Below are 23,743 nucleotides of genomic sequence, written 5' to 3' on the forward strand. Positions count from 1 at the left end.
TGTGACAGAGACCCAATGGGTCCCACTTCGTCTAGTATGTATTAATGACCTGGATGAAGGAATCAAGTATACTCTGGCCAAATTTGATACAAAAGTGTGCAGATTAATAAATTTGATAATAATATTAAATTCGGCAGTGTATTGGACAGTGAAGAAGGTTATCTCTGATTGGAATGGAATCTTGACACTTGGGCTAATGGGCAGAGGAATGGCTAATAGTGTATAATTCAGATAAATGAGTGGTGTTGCATTTTTCTACGACAAACCAGGGCAGGCACAGAAAAATGGAACTAGCTTGGATAGACAATTATGTCAGCCAAAGGGCTTGATTCTGCGATGTATTGCTCTGTGACTGTGGCTCTATGACCTTAAGGGTGAGGCGAACACAGACTAATCAGTAATGATTAATTGGATGATGGAGCATGCTGTAGGAAAATCTGACATTATTCACTTTGAAGGGACAAATAAAAATAATAATTCAATGGAGTAGGATTATAAAATATAGTACAGAGGGATTAGGCATCCAAGTAAATGAAACACAGCGGTTGGCATGATTTTTTTGAATGGCACAGCAAGCTCAATGGACCAATGGCCGCCTTCCTAACGGATCATTCAGCTTCACAAGCCTGTTCAGCTGTTATTACTGATGTGTGTCTTAACCCTACTTGATCCTCCTACTTCCATATTCGTTTAATGCTCGCTCCAGGTAACACAAAATTCTTTGAATTTTCATTTCACCTCATCACAATAGGTGAAATATCCATCTTTAGCATTTGAAATTCTCTGCAGTCTTTTCACTGCTTGTGTCAATAAATCCTCCACCTCTACCTCACTCAAATCTCTGAATGTTAGTAACTCTGCTTATACAGTCTTATTTCCCATCACTCTACCACTCCATATTTGCTTCAACTCTTATCTCAGGAAAATCTACATAATTGGCATGTATTTAGTCAGTGGCTCTGACATCTTTTTACCTGTTTTATATGAAACTTTTTTGAAGCAACCTTCCTGAGAGGTGCCCAGGATATTCTCTACAATGTTAAAGATGCTGGATAAATGAGAGTTTCTAATGTTATATCTTTCCCAAGCTCTTGTTTAGTGCATTATCTTTACTGAGGATGGTTCTTTCCATGACAGGCAACTCCACCTGGTAATTAAACTGCTGGCCAACTCCATACACACTTTGTATTGTCCTCGGACTATTCTGGAAGTGGTGGCTCTGCTGAGGAAGGTGGCCTTCCAGTGCCTGACCGTTTCCGAGCAGGTCACAAACGGTGCTGCAACCCGCCAACAACAGTGGTTGAGCAAATCACTGCGCTCACGCCAGAGGCAAAATTATCTTCGGATGTTGGCGAGGTGAGACTTTCCTGCTTCGTCTGCAAAACTGTTTGATCTTTTGCAATTAAATAGCTGAGAAATTGTGAGGTTGTTTTCTTGAAATTGGACTTCCACCACCCCGAGCACTATTTATGAATAGTCCAAAACCTAGATGAAGAGTTTCTGATGAAGGTAACATCTTTTCATCTCCCCCTTTGTACATACAATAGAACAATGTATTTGACTTCCTGCATCATATTTACATAATTTCAAACATTGTGATTTCAACACAAGTACCAAATGTTTGCAAAGAAAGTTCTGATTGTCATGACATTTCTAAGGAAATTGCAACAATCACTAATGTGCCCTGAATGCACATACAAGGTTGCCTCTTTGCAAATAGTGTGGTCATAAACATCACTCAAATAGCATGTCCCCACACAAACAGTTTGGTTTACATGGAAAGGATAGACTTGTGGCGGCACCAAGAGGTGGGCCACACCATTTACATAATTTTCAGCTCTTGGGGGGGGGGGGGGGGGGGTCACGGTGTGGTCATGGGTGCCTTTGGGGAGTATTTAAGGGGTTAATCGTGCGTGCACAGGGTTGGTGAGTGAGGAGAATTAGTGTAGCAATAAAGGACAAGAATTTCCGAGAAACATTGGGGCCGACCGCCAGTAATCACCGCAGCAGTCGGCAAAGTTCATCACCTTTATGCCAAGGACCGGCGTTCGGGCTGAACATTTTTGGTCGATACGGAGGCCGAGGTCAACGTGGTGCCCCTGTCCGGGGTGGTCAGCAGGGGCCCCTGTTGACTGCTGTGTATGGCAGCCACATACAGACGCACACGGGGGTCCGCACCATATCTTTGATATTTGGCGCCTGCCATTTTACTTGGCCATTTACAGTGGCAGATGTGCCCAGCCATTTTTGGGTGCAGATTTTCTCCGGCTGCAATTTCTGATGGTGGACATGAGGGGACAGCGCCATGTCCATGCTTCAATGCTCGAGGCAATCTCCTTGCGCCCTGCTGCGTCTGCTGTGCCAGTTCGCAACTTGCGGCGGTGGACAATATCTACGCACAAATTTTGGCAGAGTACCCAGCTATCCTGACCCCTCAATTCGACTTGATCAACCCAAAGCTTGGGGTCCAGCATCACATTCTGACTTTGGAACCACCGCTAAACGCCTGCGCCTGCAGACTGTTCCCTGACAAACTCCGGCTTGCGAAGGCGGAGTTTCAAAAGATGGAAGCAATGGGAATTGTCCGGCGATCAAACAGCCCATGGGTCTCCCCTTTGCACATGGTGCCTAAGGTCTCCGGCGGCTGGAGGCCTTTCGGCGACTACCACTGCCTGCATGACGCCACGATTGCAGACCGGTACCCTGCCCCACACATTCAGGACTTCTCTGCCCATCTGGCTGGAACTAAATTCTTCTCCAAAATTGACCTGGTCAGGGGGTACAATCAGATCCCTGTGCGACCGGAGGATGTGCCCACAACGGCTATCATCACCCCCCTTCGGGCTTTTCTAATTTGTGTACATGCCCTTCAGCCTTAAGAATGCCCCACAAGCATTCCAATGCCTGATGGACACTGTGAGGCAGGGGCTTGATTTTATCTTCATGCGGGAGAGGGTCGGCGCCCGTTTCCTGTCCCAATGTCTCGGCATGGTGTTGCTCCATTTAACGTGCCACCGGCTCTTGCGGACTGTCAGTATGTCTTCTTCTACCGCGACACCCACAGGTCGCCCTTACAGCGCCCTTACGAAGGTCCTTTTCGGGTGCTACAGCAAGGGCCCACGACTTTTGAATTGGACATGGGGGGGTCTGCGGGAGACCGTGTTGTTGGCTCGTTTGAAGCCGGCCCATTTGGACCTGAGTGAGTCAGTCCAGGTGGCCCAGCCTCGCCATCGAGGGCGTCCGCCGTCGAGGGTACCACCTAGTTCATCCTTACCAGAAAATAAACCCTTATGTGGGGACGTACGTACGAGGCCCGGCCACCTCATTCGGCTGCCCGTCAGTTTTTGCGCCCCCAGTTCTGGGAGGGGGGAAGGGGGGGGGGGGGGGGGGGTAATTTGATGGCACCAGGTGGTGGGCCACGCACTTTACATAACCTTCAACACTTGGTGGGGGGGGGGGGGTCATGTGTCCCGGTGACGAGAGGTAGGGGTCACGGTGTGGTCAAGGGGGCCCCTGGGGAGTATTTAAGCGGTTAATCGCGCATGCATGGGGTTGATGAGTGAGGAGAATTAGTGCAGCAATAAAGGACAGTATTTTCGGACAAACTTCGTGTCTGCCTCGTTCTTTAATGGACAACTCCGCATCCGCCACAGACTGCATATTTCTTTGTTGCCTATATCTCAAAAGTTTCTCCTTTTTTTTCATCACAAGATGTATGCTTTGTTGGCAAAACCAGCATTTAATGCATCTCCTTCTTTTCCCTCAAATGTGGTAGAAGAAATCAGCCTTGAATCACTGCATACAATCCAGTACATGTGCTCCCTTATTCAGGAACTCAGGATCTTGACCTAACAACTACGAAGAGAGTGATATTTTCAAGTCAGGATGTTATGAATATAGCAATTGTATTGTGCTACTATGTTGGTTGTATTCAAACAATCAAAATTATATACTGTTGTTTTACAGTGTTCAGTATTTGCACTCCGTCTTCAGCCTAATTACTCTACTAGTAACAGTGGAACTGCTCAAAGCACAAATAAAAGGTGAAATGGATTCTTCTGAAAAACGCAGTTATTTGAAGTAAGTATATCAGTCAATGTTACCAATTGCATCAACACTAGTTTAGTTTAGCGATACAGCATAGAAACAGGCCCTTTGGCCCATTGAGTCTGTGCTGACTAGCGATCACCCGTACGCTCGTTCCACGCTACACATTGGGGAAAATGTACATGACAATCAACCTACAAACCTGCATTTCTTTGGAATGTGGGAAGGAAACGTATGTGGCCACAAATTGAATGTACAAACTTTGTACAGCCAAGAGTTCATGTGAGTTTATTGTCATGTGTCCCTGATAGGACAGTGAAATTCTTGCTTTGCTTCAGCACAACAGAACATAGTAGGCATGACTACAGAACAGATCAGTGTGTCCATATACCATTGTATGAATATATACACACATTAATAAATAAACTGATAAAGTGCAAATAACAGATAATGGGTTATTAATGTTCAGAATTTTGTCAGAGCCAAGTTTAATAACCTGGTGGCTGTGGGGAAGTAGCATTTCCTGAACCTGGTCGTTGCAATCTTCAGGCTCGTGTAGCACCCATAGTCAGGTTTGAACCTACTGTGCCACTGTGCTGCCCTTTGATATTTCATGTAAGAGGTTGCAAATATGTACCCCAAATATTTTGATGATTGTTGTATCAAAATGCAAATTGAACTAAATGTGCCGTGATATTGATACCATTGTGATGCAACAGATGGGAAGTTTAGGTTGGAATAAATAAAAAGCTACAGATAATTAACTTTTGAATTTCTTTGTCAGATGTTCTCTGGATAGACTGTAGAGGGTTATTTGCCTTGGAACAGAAGTAGCTCTAATTGAGTGTCAGATAAATCAATCGAGGACTGACTTATGGGGAGAGACTTTGTTACGTGATATCAGGGAGGAACTGCCACGGGAGACAGTTCCTTCAGAGTACAAACGGCACGGGTGTATATACTGCCGAACAAACAAGTGTATGTGCAGACTAGCACATATTTTAGTTCCTTAAACAGCTTAGTCAGTGAGTTGCGATTATATCGAAACTGCCTAAATTACATTACTCAGACCCGTACATAGGTTGGTTTTTGCAGATAACAGATAATAACATCACGCACAAAGAAACAGATCTCTGTACACAATGCTCCAATCACTCGGCCAAGGCTTTCCTAACACTCAGAGGGTTGTGAATTGGTGAAATTCTCTGCTACAGAAGGCAGTGGAGGCCAATTCACTGGATGAATTTAAAAGAGAGTTAGATAGAGCTCTTGGGGCTAGCGGAATCAAGGGGTAAGGGTAGAAGTCGGGCACAGGTTACTGATTGTGGATGATCAGCCATGATCACAATGAATGGTGGTGCTGGCTCGAAAGGCCGAATGGCCTCCTGCACCTATTTTCTATGTTTCTCTGTAATGCGGCATCTTTATTTTCGCAATACGTGTCAACAAGCTGAACAATTAAAGGTTAACAAAATTCTCTCACATTGAGGTATTGAAAATAAAGGTTCTAATCAGAGTAGAATTGTCAGAAGAGTAGAGAACCAGACCAAAGGTGACAGGGATAAACACATTTTAATGGAGCAAAAATCTTGCATCTGGATTGCACTACCAAGGGGAGTATTGGAAGCAAGTTGAATTTCTGCTGCTTCACAGCTCCAGTGGCTAGGGTTCAATCCTGATCACGTGCTGTTTGTGTGCAGTTGTGTATTCTCCCTGCGAATGTGAGTTTTCCTGTTTCGTGCAACATCCCAAAGGATGTGCTGGTGGGTTGATCAACCAGTGTGAAATACCTATTTGCATTCAAATGCGGTAAAATAATGACAGTCCATCATCGAGCATGATTGTAGAGCTACAAGGGAATAAAGGGTGAATGGGATTGGTAGAATTGCTTTGTAGCACCGACTGGATGCATATTGTTTTCAAAATTCACCGTGTATTCTGACATATGGGTATTGGATAGCATTGTGCCAAGTTAAACCATGACATTGAATAGTGGAACAGTCTCAAGGGCTATTTCTGCTTCTTTTTCTCACAAGGAAACCTGAGAGGACCTAAGAAAGTACTCAAGTGTCATCTTGAACTTGCTTCAGGTGACACAAATTCTAGTATAATATTACTAAATCACAGGTAACCATTTAGCTGTTCTTGCTGAAGAACAATCAATTTGTCCTCGCTCTCCCCATTGTGTTGGAAATGTCTTTTTTAGTATGAACCATTGATGATGAAGACATGGACGTGTGTTTTGCATGTTGATGATTTGGATGTAAATTGGTGAATTTGTTGGGAAGCAGTCAACTTTCTTTTTTCACTGACTTGCTTTTTCTTGCTCACTGTGTAACCCAGAAGATGAGGAAATTATAAGGAGAAAATGACATATAAGCAGTATTCTATCCAGTTTTAAAATGTCTGTTAATATTGCTTTCTGCGATACTTATACTTCTGGCATAGTAAGGATACTTTACCAGAAGGAGAATTTTTTTTGGAGCACGACTACCTGTTGGGTTGAAATTCCTGTTGGGTTGTCAACTGGACGAGAACCCTCTTCCACCTACTGTGATTGGAAGAAGGCTGCCATAAGCAGTTGTGGTGTCAACTGCTTGGACCCTAAGCTTATCCTCTTTGCCCCTGACTCTTTTTAAGATTCTACCCCACTAATAAAGCTTTTTGTCACTTCCCCTGATATGACGTGAAATATATTGGATGATAATGTTTGTGTGATATGATAATGATGTGATGATAATGATAAAACGGTGGATGGTGGTGGGTATTTTGTTATATGAAGGACCTCATAAATTCCTTTCTTATGCTAACAGTGCACAAAGTTTTAAAATCTGCTCCCTAAGATCTATTCATCCATTCTGGTTAAACCACTAGTCAATTAGATCAAATATGTTTGATAAAGCATAAACCTTCGTCATGAACATTTCTGCATACATAGTCATAGATACAGCATGGATGCAGGGCCTTTGGCCTGCTGAGTCCACGCAAAACATCCAGCACTTTTTTTTTTTAACACAAATCCCACCCTATGCTATTTATCCTCCTTGCATTCTCAGCATCTCTCCCCAGATTCGCCCACTGATATATACACACGGATCGATTTACAGTGTTCAATCAAATAACTAACCAATGTTTTTGGAAGGGAGGAAACTGGAGCACCTGGAGTAAAATTGCATGGTTACATGGAGAATGTGTAAACTCACACAGAGAGCTGATGTCAGGATTGTACCCTAGTCTCTGGAACTTGGAGAAATGGCTGTACTAGCTGCACCACTATGCATCTCTATGACTCTATACATGATTTGATTGAATTATTATAATTTTTACCTCTTTGTAATAAATCCTACGTTTTCGCTTGCAGATTCTTGAAGTCCTTGGTGCAATATGCAGAAAATATGGTGACCTACACAAGCCCGGAGAAAAATAAATGGGGTGAAACATGGGACCTGACTGAAAAGATGCTACTGAAAGTTAAACAGTTTTACAACCAGTTTTTTAATGGAATAACAAGCTAGGCAACATGAGTGTGGTTGAGAGTAATTGATCTTAATCTAAAATAGTTATGTACTTTTAAAATTGCACTCATCATTGTAGTCCTGGAGGATGTAGGTTTATGTGTGTGAGCAGGGATTATGATATGTTTTATTGTGGAGGCCAATGCAGTCGTGCTCAATTCACTCCAAGTACATTCTAAGCATTGATCAGGTAAAGGGTCCTGAGAACATGATCCCCTTCCTAATTGGTCTTGCACAAGACGAGCTAATTCAGCCAAAATTTTAGATCAGATCTACATAGATACATAGACAATAGGTGCAGGAGTAGGCCATTCGGCCCTACGAGCCAGCACCGCCATTCAATGTGATCATGGCTGATCATCCACAATCAGTACCACGTTCCTGCCTTCTCCATAGAGCTCTAACTCTATTTTGAATACATCCAATGAATTAGCCTCCATTGCCTTCTGTGGCAGAGAATTCCACAAATTCCTGCCTTCTCCCCATATCCTTTGGTTCTTAAAGAGCTATCTTTAAGAGCTCTATCCAACTCTCTCTTGAAGGCATCCAGAGAATTGCCCTCCACTGCAGAGAATTCCACAGATTTGCAATTCTCTGTGTGAAAACGTTTTTCATCTCATCTCAGTTCTAAATGGCCAACCCCTTCTTCTTAAACTGTGGCCCCTGGTTCTGGACGCTCCCAACTTTGGGAACATGTTTCCTGCATCCTGCATCTGCATTGTCCAATCCCTTTATAATTTTATATCTTTATAAGATTTCCTTTCATCCTTCTAAATTCCAGTGGATATAAGCCCAGTCCATCCATTCTTTCATCATATGACAGTCCCGCCATCCCGGGAATTAAAGAATGCTGTTCATCGATTACAGTCGGAACCTACACTGCACTTCCTCAATCGGCAACCTGGGCATGACCCCTCCCTCTGCAAATTAGGAGATAACCAAAACTGCACACAATACTCCAGTTCCTCAGGGTGTGTGCTGAGCCCCCTCCGTACTTCACAAAATGCACACCTGTACATGGTACTAACACCATCATCAAGTATGCAGATGATACAACGGTGATTGGCCTCATCAGCAACAACGATGAGCTGGCCTGATTGAGGCGGCACGCACCCCCCCATCCACATTAACGGGACGGAGGTGGAACGTGTTTCTAGCTTCAGGTTCCTTTGCTCCTATACTTGAGGAGAGAAGAAGGTCCATCTTGTCCTCCCAGACTTCCTGACAGTATGGTAGGCAACTCTCGTTATGAAGGCCAACATGCCATTAGCTTTCTTCACTGCCTGCTGTACCTGCTTGCTTACTTTCTGTAGATTGGTTACTTTACTTACTAATCAATGTAGTGCTGTATTATTATAAGCTCTGCCTACTACTACACCATTCATATCGCAACCCGACATGTGCTGTTAGTTGGTACTGCTGCATGGTAGGAGTAACATGCTGTAGTGTGTTGTATTAGTTATGCGACAAATAATGTTATACCGTGAGTAGGAGGAACATGCTGTAGTGTGTTGTATTAGTTACGCGACAAATAATGTTATACCAGATCCGTGAGTATGTGAGTTATTCAACATGGTGTCAGAAGTGGGATCAACCAGAGTGTATGTTATGTCTGTTATCATCAGGCTCGGTGAGTTTATCCGGAGGAGGTGCTGGTAGCTCTTGGTACTCAATATCACAATCTTCATGTTTTCACAGGTGCACAGGCTGCCTTGGGAATGAGCGATTCCCACGGGCTTGACAGTATTTAATGAAATAGTTCTTCTTTTACAATATTGGCATAATTTTCCAAAGGCATGGCACAGTTCGCGATCAGCCAGGGTGCGATCCGCCACAGTTAGAACACTTTTCAATAAATCTTTGACATTGTCGAGATGATGTGTGGGACTGGGAGCGCTGGTTGTGGTAGGAGGTGTCGGTAGCATCAACACGGTATGGGAAATGCGGTCCGGCCCCATTGATGTTCTGAGCGACCTGGCAGAGCAAACGGCTGCAGATACAACTTTACAGCTACTGTCTTCAGTCATCCGGCGTGGCTGGCCGGATAAACAATATCGCACACCACTTCCTCTTCGCCCATACTACCTGGTCCGCGACGAACTTGTGCTGCAGGACGGTGTCGTAATCAAGGGTCACAAAGCAGTCATCCCAACTGCCCTATGGGACAAATATTTTGAAGCCGTTCACAGGGGTCACCCAGGGCGTGGAAGCTCTGAGCAAAGAGCATGTTTTTCTGGCCTGGAATGACCAAATTTGTGTGTGAGAAAGTTGAAGCCTGTGCTATCTGTAACAGCCTGATGGCACACCAACAGAAGCAGCCCCTGCTCTCACACCCTGTTCCTCCTCTGCTTTGGTCCACGCTTGCTACTGACATATTGGAGTGGCGTGGCAAACAGTATCTGGGTTTCGTTGACTCGTATTTTGGCTTACACCTCTCTCCAGTGGCCAAGTCGCCTTCAAACCAACAAGGGCTACGGCCGTTTGGGTTTCATCCACAATCCCGCAAAAGAGCCACGCTCATACCTGGTGAGTGTTGACAAAGGGATCTACAGATGCAACTGCCAACATCTCCTTCCTATGAAGGAACCACGTCCTGCTGTCTCATGCAATGATGCTCCACGTCCGATCTGATTCCTGGGATGTCAGGACTTTCATATGAAGAAAGACTGGATAGACTCGGTTTGTACTCGCTAGAATTTAGAAGATTGAGGGGGGATCTTATAGAAACTTACAAAATTCTTAAGGGGTTGGACAGGGTAGATGCAGGAAGATTGTTCCCGATGTTGGGGAAGTCCAGATCAAGGGGTCACAGTTTAAGGATAAGGGGGAAATCTTTTAGGACCGAGATGAGGAAAACATTTTTCACACAGAGAGTGGTGAATCTCTGGAATTATCTGCCGCAGAAGGTAGTTGAGGCCAGTTCATTGGCTATATTTAAGAGGGAGTTAGATGTGGCCCTTGTGGCTAAAGGGATCGGGGGTATGGAGAGAAGGCAGGTACAGGATACTGAGTTGGATGATCAGCCATGATCATATTGAATGGTGGTGCAGGCTCGAAGGGTCGAATGGCCTACTCCTGCACCTATTTTCTATGTTTCGATGTACCCATCTAAGGACGGACTTTCTCTTATCTCACGATCTGCAGCTGCAGACCTACCCCTGGTTGTGTCCCTAACTCCCACTCCACCCTGCTCGGTGCCCCGCTCGCCTGCCTCGTCGTGTTTGTCCCCTGGGTCCCCTGTGCTCCCACCGCCTGGGACCCCAGCATTCTCGCGGGTGAAGGGAGGAGATGCGGATCTGTACCGTACGCGTGCAGAACGGGTTTGTAGGCCGCCCCTTAGATACAGGGACTTTGCGTGAACCATCTGAACTTCCATGTATGTGGTTACATTATTAATCAGTCAGCATCTAGTGCTTATGCATATATCATTTTATTGGCGATGTGTTTCACTACAAGGAAAAATGTAGATTGGGTACTTTACTTACTAACCACTGTAGTGCTTTATTTTTATAAGCTTCGCCTGCTAACACACCATTCATATTATTGCAACCCGACATGTGCTGTTAGTTGGTACTGCTGCATGGTAGGAGTAACATGCTGTGTGTTGTATACGTTACTCAATAAATACTGTTATACCAGACCCGTGAGTATGTGTGATTTACTCAATACGTTCAGTGACTGATTTACAAGGAAACCCAGGTCTCGTTGTACTTCCCCTTTTCCTAACCTGACACCATTTAGATAATAGGAGGTAAATAAAATGCCTGGAGAAACGCAGCGGGCGAGGCAGCATCTATGGAGCGAAGGAAATAGGCGACGTTTCGGGTTGAGACTCTTCTTCAGACTAACGTGGGGATGTGGGGGCCTGGAAGAAGAAAGGAAGGGGCAGAGACAGTGGGCTGTGGGAAGGGGAGGGGAAAGAAGGAGAAAGCAGGGACTATCTAAGCGAAATATGAGGTGTTTCTCCTCCAATTTACGGTGGGCCTCGCTCTGGCCATGGAGGAGGCCCAGGACAGAAAGGTCTAATTCGGAATGGGAGGGGGAGTTTAAGTGCTGAGCCACCGGGAGATCAGGTTGCGAACCGATCGGAGGTGCTCGGCGAATCGATCGCCAAGCCTATGCTTGGTCTCACTGATGTAGCGCAGCTGACACCAAGAGCAGCGGATGCATTAGATGAGGTTGGAGGAGGTGCAGGTGAACCTGTGCCGCACCTGGAAAGACTGGGTCCTTGGATGGAGCCAAGGGGGTAGGTAAAGCGACAAGTGTAACACTTCCTGTGGTTGCAAGGGAAAGTGCCAGGAGAGGGGGTGGTTTTGGTGGAAAGGGACAAATTTGACCAGGTAGTTACGGAGGGAGCGGTCTCTGCGGAAAGCCAAAAGGGGAGGAAATGTGAAGATGTGGCCAGTGGTGGTGGCGAAAATGTCGGAGGGTTATTTATAGTATGTGACGGCTGGTAGGGTGGAAGGTGAGGACAAGGGGGACTCTGCCCTTGTTATGAGTGGGGGTATGGGGAGTGAGAGCAGAGTTACGTGGTCTAGAGAGACCCTGGTGAGCGCCTCATCTATAGTAGAAGAAACCAGATCATTTAGATAATCTGCCTTCCCGTTCTTGCCACCAAAGTGGATAGCCTCCACATTATACTGCCTCTGCCATGCAACTGCCCACTCACCCAACCTGTCCAAGTCACCCTGCATCCTCATGAATTAATGAATAAGTTTATTGGCGAAATATTCACATACAAGGAATTTGCCTTGGTACTCCGCCCGCAAGGGACAACAGTTAAGAATGACACATAAAACATTAAACATTAATAATAAAAAATTATCGATTAAACATGTGAATTAAATAAATTACCAGAGCAAAAGGAGGCGACAGATTTTTGGTTATTGAGTATAGCTCCTACTCATGGAAAACAGCTGTTTTTATTTCTGGCTGTGGCAGCTTTGACAGTCCAAAGTCGCCTTCCAGAGGTAAGTGATTCAAAGAGTTTGTGGCCAGGGTGAGAGGGGTCAGAGATGATCTTACCCGCTTGCTTCCTGGCCCTTGCAGTATACATTTCGTGAATGGAGGGAAGGTTGCAGCCAATAACCTTCTCAGCTGATCGGACAATTCGCTTCAGCCTCCGGATGTTGTGCTTGGTGGCTGCGCCAAACCAGACCATGATGGAGAAGGAGAGGATAGACTCTACGATGGCTCTATAGAATTGGAACATCATTGTCTGTGGCAGATTGTGCTTCCTCAGCTGCCGTAGGAAGTACACCCTCCGTTGTGACCAAAAAAGTCAATGAGAGAAGAGCTGTAGATGTATATATGGACTTCAGTAAAGCATTTGATAAGGTTCCTCGTGGTAGGCTGCTCTGGAAGGTTAGATTGCATGGGATCTAGGGAGAGATAGCTGAATGGATAGAAAATTGGCTTCAGGGAAGGAAACAGAGGGTAATGGTGGAAGGTTGCTTCTCGGACTGGAGGCCTGTGACTAGTAATGTGCCTCCGGGTTCGGTGCTGGGCCCGTTACTGTTTGTCATCTACATCAATGATTTGGATGAGAACATGCACGGCAAAGATTGGCAAGTTTGCAGATGATACAAAAATGGGTGGTTATGCAGGTAGTGAAGATGGTTGTGAAAAATTGCAGCAGGATCTTGATCAATTGGCCAAGTGGGCTGAGGAATGGTTGATGGAGTTTCATGCAGAAAAATGTGAGGTGTTGCATTTTGGGAAGTCTACATGGGCAGGACCTGCACAGTGAATGGTAGGACTGGGTAGTGATGTAGAGCAGAGGGATCTAGGAGTGCAGGTGCATAGCTCCCTGAAGGTGGAGTCACAGGTAGACTAGGTGGTCAAAAACGCTTTTGGCATGTTGGCCTTCACTAGCCAGAGTATTGAATATAGAGGTTGGGAGGTCATTTTGCAGTTGTATAAGATGTTGGTGAGACCACATTTAATTATTGTGATCAGTCCTGGGAACATTGTTATAGGGAAGATTTTGTCAAGCTATAAAGGGTACAGAGAAGATTTACGAGGATAGTGCCCGGATTAGAGGGTCGGAGCTATAGGCAGTGGCTGAGTATGCCGGGACTCTATTCGTTGGAGTGCAGAAGGATGAGAGGTGATCTTATAGAGGTGTATAAGATCATGAGAGGAATAGATCGGGTAGATGCACAGAGTCTCTTGCTCAGGGGAAGTGAATTGAGGACCAGAAGACAGGGGTTTAAGGTGAAGGGGAAAAGATTTAATTGGAATCTGAGGGGTAACCTTTTTGCACAAAAGGTGGTGGATGTATGGAACAAGCTGCCAGAGGAGGTAGTTGAGGCAGGGACTATCCCAAGATTTAAGAAATGTAGCTGGGATATGTTAGCTGGTGTGGGCAAGTTGGGCCGAAAGGCCTGTTTCCACACTGTGACTCTAAAGTGAGGATATCAGTAGATGCTTGGAACTGATTTAAGACTCCAGAAGGGATATTCTCAATGTCATCATACTCCAGTCTGACCTGGTGAAGCAAATGTTACTATGTAACAGAGAAAGACCTGCAATCGGAAAATATCTCTTTGGGTGAAGTATAAATGTAGACAAAAGCTTGTTGAGAAAGATAAAACATAACTCAAGAAATATGTGGGTGTAGTTCAGTAAGTCATACTCTGAGGGGCAGTATACACCAGGAAATAAACCCGTGGAACTGAAAATCTGTAAGCTCAGATCAGAGAGGCAGGTACTTAAAGCCCTGTCCCACTGTATGAGTTCATTCAAAGAGTTCTCCCGAGTTTGCCCTGATTCGAACTCAGAGATTTACCGTAATGGCTGCTGGTCGGTACTCGGGGCTCTCGTGGACATTTTTCAACATGTTGAAAAATCTTCACGAGTCTTCCCAAGCTTACCTGCCATTAGCGAGTCTTCCCGAGTACCTGCCATTAGCGTTACGAGCCGCTAAGAGACATCCCCGAGCTCTGACGTACCCGCTACGTTCATTCTCCGTGCTTACCACGAGTTTGATTTTTTTTTAAAACTCGGGAGAGCTCTCGAATGAATGTGCATCGTGGGACAGGGCCAATAGTCAAAAATGTTGTTGACTAAGTGCAAAATAAAAATCATCAGCAGATTATCAAGGAAAGATTTAACAGTGAGGCAGCTTTTTCACACAGATGGAGGCATGAATATGGAATGAGCAGTCAGAGGAATTAGTTGAGGCAGGTACAATTACAACATTTAAAAGACCTATAAACAGGCACATGAATAGGACAGGTTTCGGTGGATATGGGTCAAGTTTGGATGGGCGTGTTGACATGGACGTGTTGGGCTGAAGGACCTGTTTCCATGCTGTATGAATCTATGTTCATTATTTTTAAAAGTGTGATTGTTGAGGCAAGTACTATAACAGCATTTAAAATATATTTGGACAGGTACGTGGATAGGAAAGAGAGCGATGATAGCGATAACTGGTTCCAACAATTGTTAACTAATAGGAAGCTTAAACCACAATCCATTGACTGGACTGGACCCAGGACTGTAATTATCAAGAATATCTGTCAGTCAAATTGCAAAGTGTGCAATGAACTGATAATCAAGCAATGTGACTCAAGATACATAAAACATACATTTTGTGGTTATTTTATCTAAAATTAAGTGCGCAGTTGATTCTGTGCTATTTCTGCTGCAAGGATGCATCCTAATTTGCCTCATATCCATGAATCCAATCCATTGCCTGCTGCAAAGTCAAATCTAGGCTCAAACTAAATTCTGAAGAAGGGTCTCGACTCGAAACATCACCCATTCCTTCTCTCCAAAGATGCTGCCTGTCCCGCTGAATTACTCCAGCTTTTTGTGTCTATCTTACTTTTTAAGTGGTGTGCCCCATTTCTAAATCTCTTGCTCTTCCTACTACTGTTCTCTTTCATTCCTGACCATGCTTTTGTTTACCAGCTGTAATATTTCCTTTTGGCTTGGCATCACTTTAACAGAATGATTGTATAAACCTCATCACTGGCACCACCTAATAGCTGTCCGTGAGAAATGTAGCTTTTACACTAATGGGAGTTTATTAAAGCTTCAACGTTTGTGAAGATGAAGAATTGTCAACTTTAAAATTGTCTTTGAGTGAATGAAGACAGTTGCCACATTGAGCATTTGAAATGGAGACATTTGCATCTTCAAAGTAAACATATAAAAATTGGAAAGTAAGATGTATATGGTCCTGAAGTATATTCTTTTGAAAGGGAACAGTGACGGTTGAACTCCTTGTGCAAAAGGGGTGATCCAAGCAAGAAATTTTCACATTTGGCTTACCTGTATGCGACAGTAATTAAATATCAAAAATGCACAGATTGATTAAACATCCATTGCATTGCTTTTAACATTCACTTTTTTTTTGTTTTGGATCTGGCCTGCATTTATTGCCCATTATTAATTGCTCTTCAAAAGATGGTGATAATCCATCTTCTTGTACCAGTGCAGTCTTTCTGATGGTGTTCCCTCAGTGCTGTAGAGGAGGGAGTTTCACAGACTGGACCCAGTGCTGAAGATGAACAGATGATATATGTCAAAGTCAGGAAGTTTGGAGGAAAACCTGCAGGTGGTGGTAATCCCCTGTATATAATACTCTTTTATCCCCCTTGGTGGTAGTCTTGGCTTTGGCAAGTGTGTTTGCAGTAGCTTGAGTGAATAAGCGTAGCACATGGTAGAGACTGAAGGCAAAGTCAACCTTCACGTGGTCCGCCCTGTTTCGACGATTGCAATCAACCTGGCGTGCACAATCAAATAAAATCAAATAGAACAAGTTGTGCTACAACTTTAGGCTGTGCACGCCATATGCAAGAAGAAGAAGGCAGAGTGCCCAATGGATTGGATATTTAGAGTGTCTAATGGCACGTCAATCAATCAAAAAAAAATCTGTCCTGAGCGGTGTGGAGTTTATTAAATTGTTTCTGTTGCCCCAATTCATACAAATGGTGTGTATTCCTACACGTTGAGTGTTCTATTGAGTGTATAAAGCGCATTTAAACATATGTAATTCTTTCAAATTGCTGGCCAACATTTGTCCCACACAGGGCTGGATTTACGTATCAGCTTCACAAGCTTAAACTTAGGACCTCGAGATCTAGTGGGGTCTCGGCAGGGCCGGATTTACCTATAGGCTTCATAGACTGAAGTCTAGGGCCTCAAAATCTACGGGGCCTCCAGCCAAGGTTTTTTTTTCCCAGAGTAAAAAAAATCCTGAGAAAAAAAAGATTGGAGCTCTATCAGCGTTTCCACTTTGACGGAAATTACCCGTAATTCTGGTTCCGGCCCGCCCGGATGTTTTGGTGACGCAGTAGCGACGCAAAATAACGCTGTCCCTCCGCGTGTGCGCAGTGGGCCCGGGCGGGTTCAGATCTCCATTTGCACTCCACACAATCACCTCGATGCCTCATGTCTACCAAAGATCCGAGGTGTCTACTCCATGTAAGTAGTGGAGTGTCCGTGGGGGGGGGTCTGTGGTGTCTGCAGTGCAGAGTTGGAGCCTCGCTGCGTGGGAGGGAGAGAGAGGGGGAGGGAGGAAGAGAGAGGGGGAAAGGGGGGGTTGTGACAAAGGGGGGAGAGAGAAGGAGGGGAGGGGGAGAGAGCGAGGGGAAAGGGGGATTATCTTTAGTGAGATTGCAAAATTAAGGTAGGTTTTAGAGCAATTATATTTTCTCCTCCATATGAATAATATCAAACAATTGTAACTGCTTTCTTTTCCTTGATAACAATACTGAAAAATATGTATTCCATAATTTGCGACTTTGCATCATTTTTTTAATATGCACACACTGACACAGTCGAACTGTAACAGGCAATCAAATCAACACACAAAACAGTTTCTAAAAAAAGGTTTTATTTACTGCAAAAACTACAGTATTTTATTTGCAGCGTTTGCATTCTCCTTTATAACATTTTACATAACATTTTACAGTACAACTTGAATATTAAAACAAGGACAGCTTCAATTCTTGATTTAGAAAAATGTATACAACAATCATTCCATTCCAACCACTCATTCCTCTTGACTCAACCAAAATTATTTCTGAAATATTGGGCATAAATATGGTGCAAAAATGCTCCAAAATAAGGCTCAGAATGCACCAGGGAGCATCTAAAACCCCAGAGCTTCCAGGTCCCTTAAGCGACAAGGGTCTTTGAGCTTCGCGCTTGTGATATGCACTGCATGCACTATTTCACAAAAATTATTGTAATCCTGCCTGGTGTATAATATTTTTGACACTGTCATAGGCCTTACTTACATATGCTGTCACAACGCACCGTAGTCTCTAAACAACACTTCAGTAATTTTCCTTGCCCTCCATTTCAGAATAATAGTGTTTTAAGCTGATAACTCGACACTAGCGCTGGCAATAAATAAAAAGCGCAGCTTTCCAGCCCTTATCTCATTGGCCAACACTTGGCTGCACATTTGGTGTCAATCTGGTGAACTCTGACGGACGTTGCTTAATTCTTTTTACATCTGCAATTGGTAGTAAAGAAAGCAAGCTCAATGGTAGCATTTATTTCAAGCGGGCGTGTATGTAAAAACAGGAATGTAATGTTAAAGTTCTATAAGGTGCTGGTAAGGCCGCATTTGGAATATTGTGAGCAATTGTGGGCACCATATCTGAGGAAGGATGTGCTGGCTCTGGAGAGTGTCCAGAGGAGGTTTACAAGAATGATCCCAGGAATGAGAAGGTGAACCAATTATGAGTGTTTGTCAGCACTGGGCCTGTACTCGCTGGAGTTTAGAAGAATGAGGGAGGTCCTCATTGAAACATACAGAATAGTGAATGGCTTTGATAGAGTGGATATGGAGAGGATGTTTTCACTTGTGGGAGAGTCTAGGACTAGAAGTCAGTATCTGAATTAAAGGACGTTCCTTTTAGGAAGGAGATGAGGAGAAATCTCTTTAGTCACAGGGTGGTAAATCTGTGGAATTCTTTGCACAGAAAGTTGTGGAGGCTGTCTGTGGATATTTTTAAGGCAGAGATAGCTAGATTCTTGATTAGTACAGATGTCAGAGGTTATGGGGAGAAGGCAAGAGAATGGGGTTAGGAGGGAGAGATAGATCAGCCATGATTGAATGGCAGAGTAGACTTGAATGGCCCAATTCTACTCGTAATCTTTATGACCTTATGACATGAAATGTTTAGGACTATAATAAATTGCAAACCTTTCATTTATTACAGCATCCACATATATTTCACTCATGCCTCATTTTGTAGTTTAAATTAACTTGCCTGACATTATTCCAAATATTTGTCATGCATTCAATAAAGAAATCCATGCTGATCTCGGTATTACACATCATTAAGTCAAATTCATGTTTGCTGCTGTTGCTGCCTGTTTAAAGCAACGTGCTATTTCTTAGGTATAGCCTCTTTATTTGGTTGTAATGGCTGCCTTGGCTATTATGGAGGCTGGTACATTCAGAGTTAATGAGGCAGGCTGATTGCTAGAACTACCCCCAGCCCCATATCACTAAATGCGCTAAATAACAGTAATTACATATTCTATTCCATCGGTTCCATTGTAATAGAACTGGATCTCAGTGGCAGTATATGATAAAAAGCAGGCTTTAGTGCTATGGTTGGCCATCCATGCCGACCAGATGCCTCACTAAGCTATTTGGCAGCGTTTGGCCCATCTCTATAACACTAAAACTTCGTCTTTGTGGCTGTGTGTGTGTCAATCTGATTAATTTTCCTGTTTTCCTCTTTTGTTCCAAACGCTAGGCCCCAGCCTTCCCATTTTCACACATTCTACTCACATTTTTCCTGTCGAGGCGATAAACATCTTCCCATCGCATTCCCATCTATATTTCCAAACTTTTTAATCGTTTAAAGTTTTAAAAACAGCCCGAAAACTCATCCATTTCGGGGAAAAAAAACCCAAGTGACGTTACAATGCATTCGCAAGGCAGGGTGGGACACTCTGGGAGGGAAGGGCACTGACGCCCGGCGCACGGTGGGGAGGGTGGTGCTGGAGCTGGAGTGAGGGCTGAGCCCGGGGCTTGGGATGGGGCTGTGACCGGGTCTGAAAAAGAAGCCACTGCTGGAACAAAGGACGAGCCTGGGTCCGGGGTCAGGGACGAGCCCGGTGATGAAGTCCTAGCCTGCACTACAGCCCAGGCGGCGGCCGAGCTGACGGCTGGAGTCCATAGACAGGGCCGGGTCGAGTACGAGAACCAAGCCGAGTTCCTGGCACTGCTCTATAACCTGGGCAGGTCCTGGGGCAGCTAATGGGAGGAGGATGAGGAAAATGAGGAGGAGGGAGATGGGGTGGGGAGTGGGGTAGTAGAGGGAGATGGGGAGGGGTGGAGGAGATGCCCTCTCCCTATCTACCCTCACTCCCACCTCTCTACAGCCTCCCTCTCTACCCACCTCCCTCTCTACCCCCTCCCTCTTTACCCCCCTCCATCTCCACCCCCCTCTCTCTCCCTCCCTTGCCCTCTCCCTCTCTACCTTCCCTCCCTCCCACTAGCCCCCTCCGTCTCCCTCTCTAACCCCTCTCCCTCTCTACTCCCCCTCCCCCCTCTCTACCACCCCTCCTTCTCTACACCCCTCCCTCTCTAGGGATTGAAGAGGAGGAGGTGGGAGTATTGGGGGATAAGGAGAAGTGAGCCGTGCCTGCGCAGTTGGGAACTATGCGTGAGTGGTGCAATATTGCGTTGGGGGAAAGGCTTGCATTGGGGGAATGGGTGAGTGGTGGACCAACGGGTCTGCACTTGGTCTAGTATCCCCCTAAACCTTTCCTATCTATGCACCTGTCCAAGAGTCTTTTAAATGTTGTTATAGTATCTGCCTCCTCTGGCAGCTCATTCCATGTATCCACCATCGTCTGAGTGAAACATTTGCCCCTCAGGTTTGTTTATTGCAAGTACATTGCAGACTCACAGTTCAGCTGTAAAGCCTGTCGACAAATCCCCTGCGAAACCCTGTGCTAGTTGAGTCATTGCCTGCTAAGAAACTCCCGATGGAGGCAGTGCCTGTGGCAACATCTCCTGTGAGGGGCACAGCTGAAGGGCTGTACCATACACGTGCAGGACGGGTATGCAAGCCTGTGGCTAGATACGGGGATTATGTCCAGATGCAGATCTTGGATTCTAATTAACTATAACCGACGTTACTTACATTACTTGCGGTATGTCCTCCATTGCTTTACTGTTGATGATAGTTAATTTTTTTTATAGCTTTATATACATATTACTCTTGCATGCTTCATGTTTGCCCTTTGGGCAAAAGCCCAAGGAGGATGTAGATCAAACAGTATTGCTGATTTGATCCATGTCTGGATTTTGCTGCTGATGACCTGATCCATAATCCATGTCAGGTTTTCCACACCACCACCTTGTGGCATGCGAGTAGCTATGATGCTTTTTTAGTTTTAACTTACGATTCGGTGCCCACAGTACTCATCTCGATGGTCTCTGTATGTATACAACTTAAAGTACTTGTTATGATATGTAATGACTCTATATCATAAGTACTTTGCACACCACCTTGGTATCATGTTGAATTGACCCACAACATAAAACTAAAAACATGAATACTTAGTGTGACACATTTACATCTGCATGATAAATAGCAAAATGGCAGCTCATCACACTTTTAACTGTGATATCTTTTCAATGTGATGTGCAGTACGCTGAGAGGGCTGCACCTGTAAAGATAACACAGGTTACAAAATTCAGGCCTTGCCAAGATGTCTACGTTACAAGCCTTTAATAGACCTGGATATGTGCGCATTTAAGGAGCTCAAGCAAGAGAAGACTATCTAACACAACAGTATCATGGTCAGCATAAGTCATGCCACAGTTTAGCCAAATGTGTTTGCATGCTTCCAAATCGCATGTTGCTCAACCATGTCCATCAGTTTGCCATGTCATGAACAAATTTAACACTCTACTAAAACAACATCCTTCCGACCGGCAGCGGCACAAAGTGGCCTTCAGTTGTATGCGCGATATGGCAGGGGGCAAAGTCCATTTAACAGTCTTATAGCCAGAAGCTGAGGAGCATCCTGCTGGTTTTGCAGGCTAATGCTCCTGTACCTCTTCCCATTCATGCGAAGGGTCTTTGATGATGGAGATGGCTCTGTGATACATCTATATGTCCAAGGAAGGGGAGTGGAGTACCACTGCGGTCTTACTAAGTTGGTGCTGTTTACGCCTCACGTACCATGCCGTATTTACTCTCGACAACCTTTAACACATCCTTTCTTCATTGTATGGCCCCCACATGCGGCTACACACACACGTAACATCTAAAAATGGTAGCATGAATATATTTCTCATATTGTACCAAAATGCTCACACACGTTACATGTTTCTATTCAAATTAACATTTCAATGTGTTTGCAGCTTAACAAGATGGCATCAGTTCCCTCTTTCAGACCCAGGCTATCCCTTCGCCCCTCAACAAAAGATGCAGGTCTGCTTCCATTTGTAGAATGTGCAGTTCTTTATCATTTCTTTATCCTTTCACCTCCTCTGTGTGGTTAGAGACCAGAGCCCTGGCTGAGGTCCTTTGGCAAGCCAGGAAGCTGAATCTGCTCCAACCTTCATCTAACAGTGGACCTGGTGCGGGAAGGTTTGCTACTCACACTCAGCTACAATACAACAATAGACAATAGGTGCAGGAGTAGGCCATTTGGCCCTTCGCGCCAGCACTGCCATTCAATATGATCATGGCTGATCATCCCTAATCAGTACCCCATTCATGCCTTCTCCCCATATCCCCTGACTCCGCTATTTTTAAGAGCCCTATCTAGCTCTCTCTTGAAAGCATCCAGAGAACCTGCCTCCACCGCCCTCTGAGGCAGAGAATTCCACAACAAAAGTGTTATTCACATTCTGGCTTTATTGCTGGATTTTCCTTCTATCGCAATCTCCTGATCCTATTGAGGAATCGAAGATTACAAAAAATAGACAGAGAGTTTAGATTTTGCTTCTGCACACAGAGAGTCGTGAATATATCTCAAGGATCACCTGCAGTAATGAAATGAACAACTCAGTGGATACTTATCTGAGAAAGAAAGTGCTGTGGGGAAGAATGTGGTTCAGATGGATCCTAATGCCTTATGATGGCTCTGCACTTTTCTCTCTACCCCCAGTGAAATTTGCAATGAAATGCTACACTAACAAAAACAATAGAGCAAGTTACGGTGCTAATTTAATGTTGCTAATGATTTGAAGCCACTTTGGATTTACACAAGGTGCCCAGTCCAGACAACACTGTACTTCACAACAAAGAAGTAAAGCCAAAAATATATTGCTGGTTTGTGCAATGCAGCGGCTGGATTTGAATGCATCTGACCTGCGGTAATCTTTCAATTGTGTGGTGAACATTTAAGTAAGGTGCCTTTTTCACTTTGTGGTTATTGGGGACAAAGGCATTCACAAGAACAGCAGGTGAGCATTTAAACAGATTAATTCTATAAATGATTTCACTTGCCTGATAAGAGGAATTGTCAGCATAACTGGATTAGGTTAATATTTCTCTCGTCGCTCAGATGCGTCCTCTGCTTTACCTAGATAAGGTGCATGGTGACAGGTGTGTGTGTGTCAAAGAGATCTGGTGGAACCACAGCTCTTTCATCCTGCTTATCTTTTTTTGCTATTCTAGTTCATTTGCTATCGGGCATAATTCTCATTCTGAAGGTTTCCCCTGCCCCCTCCCCAGACACCACGTGATCACTGATTACTGCTTTTTGACATTAATTGCAACAAAGAAAAGATTAATTCCAGTGTCACCAGATTCTCGTGTGTGGATTTGCATCAGTTCTTTTCCATGTGAGGCCTGAAATATATGAAAGCCACAGCAGTAAAACAGGCTATATATCTATCTCGACCACACCAGCATTTACACTGCACATAAACACAAATATTTATATTTATATGTTGGCTTTTGTGAACTTAGGAAATCTAATGAAACTAAAGAATAACATTTAGTTTTATTATTTATTTTTTAGGATACAGCGCGGAAATAGGCACTTCTGCCCACCGAGTCTGCACCGACCAGCAATCCCTGCACATTAACACTACCATACAGAGCCAATTTTACATTGACACCAAGCCAAATAACGTCTTTGTAGTGTGGAAGGAAACTGAAGATCTCAGAGAAAACCCACGCAGGTCATAAGCAGAACGTAAAACTCCGTACAGTCAAGCACCCGTAGTCAGG

General features: G+C 44.5%; 1 protein-coding gene across 8 annotated transcripts in view; it reads left to right on the forward strand.

The window, feature by feature from the left end:
• LOC129699444 (endoplasmic reticulum membrane-associated RNA degradation protein-like) overlaps nt 1-11,202 on the forward strand; it is a 61,444-nt gene extending 50,242 nt beyond the window's left edge. For 6 of the 8 annotated variants that reach the window (XM_055639243.1, XM_055639244.1, XM_055639241.1 and 3 more), the window contains 3 exons: nt 1,138-1,356; nt 3,967-4,080; nt 7,409-8,402. In XM_055639243.1, the coding sequence (XP_055495218.1) occupies nt 1,138-1,356; nt 3,967-4,080; nt 7,409-7,562 (487 nt within the window). In that variant the 3' untranslated portion in view covers nt 7,563-8,402. Of the gene's footprint in view, nt 1-1,137; nt 1,357-3,966; nt 4,081-6,083; nt 7,387-7,408; nt 8,403-9,260 lie in introns of those variants that run through there. The other 2 variants (XM_055639246.1, XM_055639247.1) reach the window with 2 other exon arrangements.
• Nucleotides 11,203-23,743: the final 12,541 nt, after the last annotated feature.

The sequence above is a fragment of the Leucoraja erinacea genome, chromosome 8 (assembly GCF_028641065.1).
Source record: "Leucoraja erinacea ecotype New England chromosome 8, Leri_hhj_1, whole genome shotgun sequence".
NCBI classification, from domain to species: Eukaryota; Metazoa; Chordata; class Chondrichthyes; order Rajiformes; family Rajidae; genus Leucoraja; species Leucoraja erinaceus.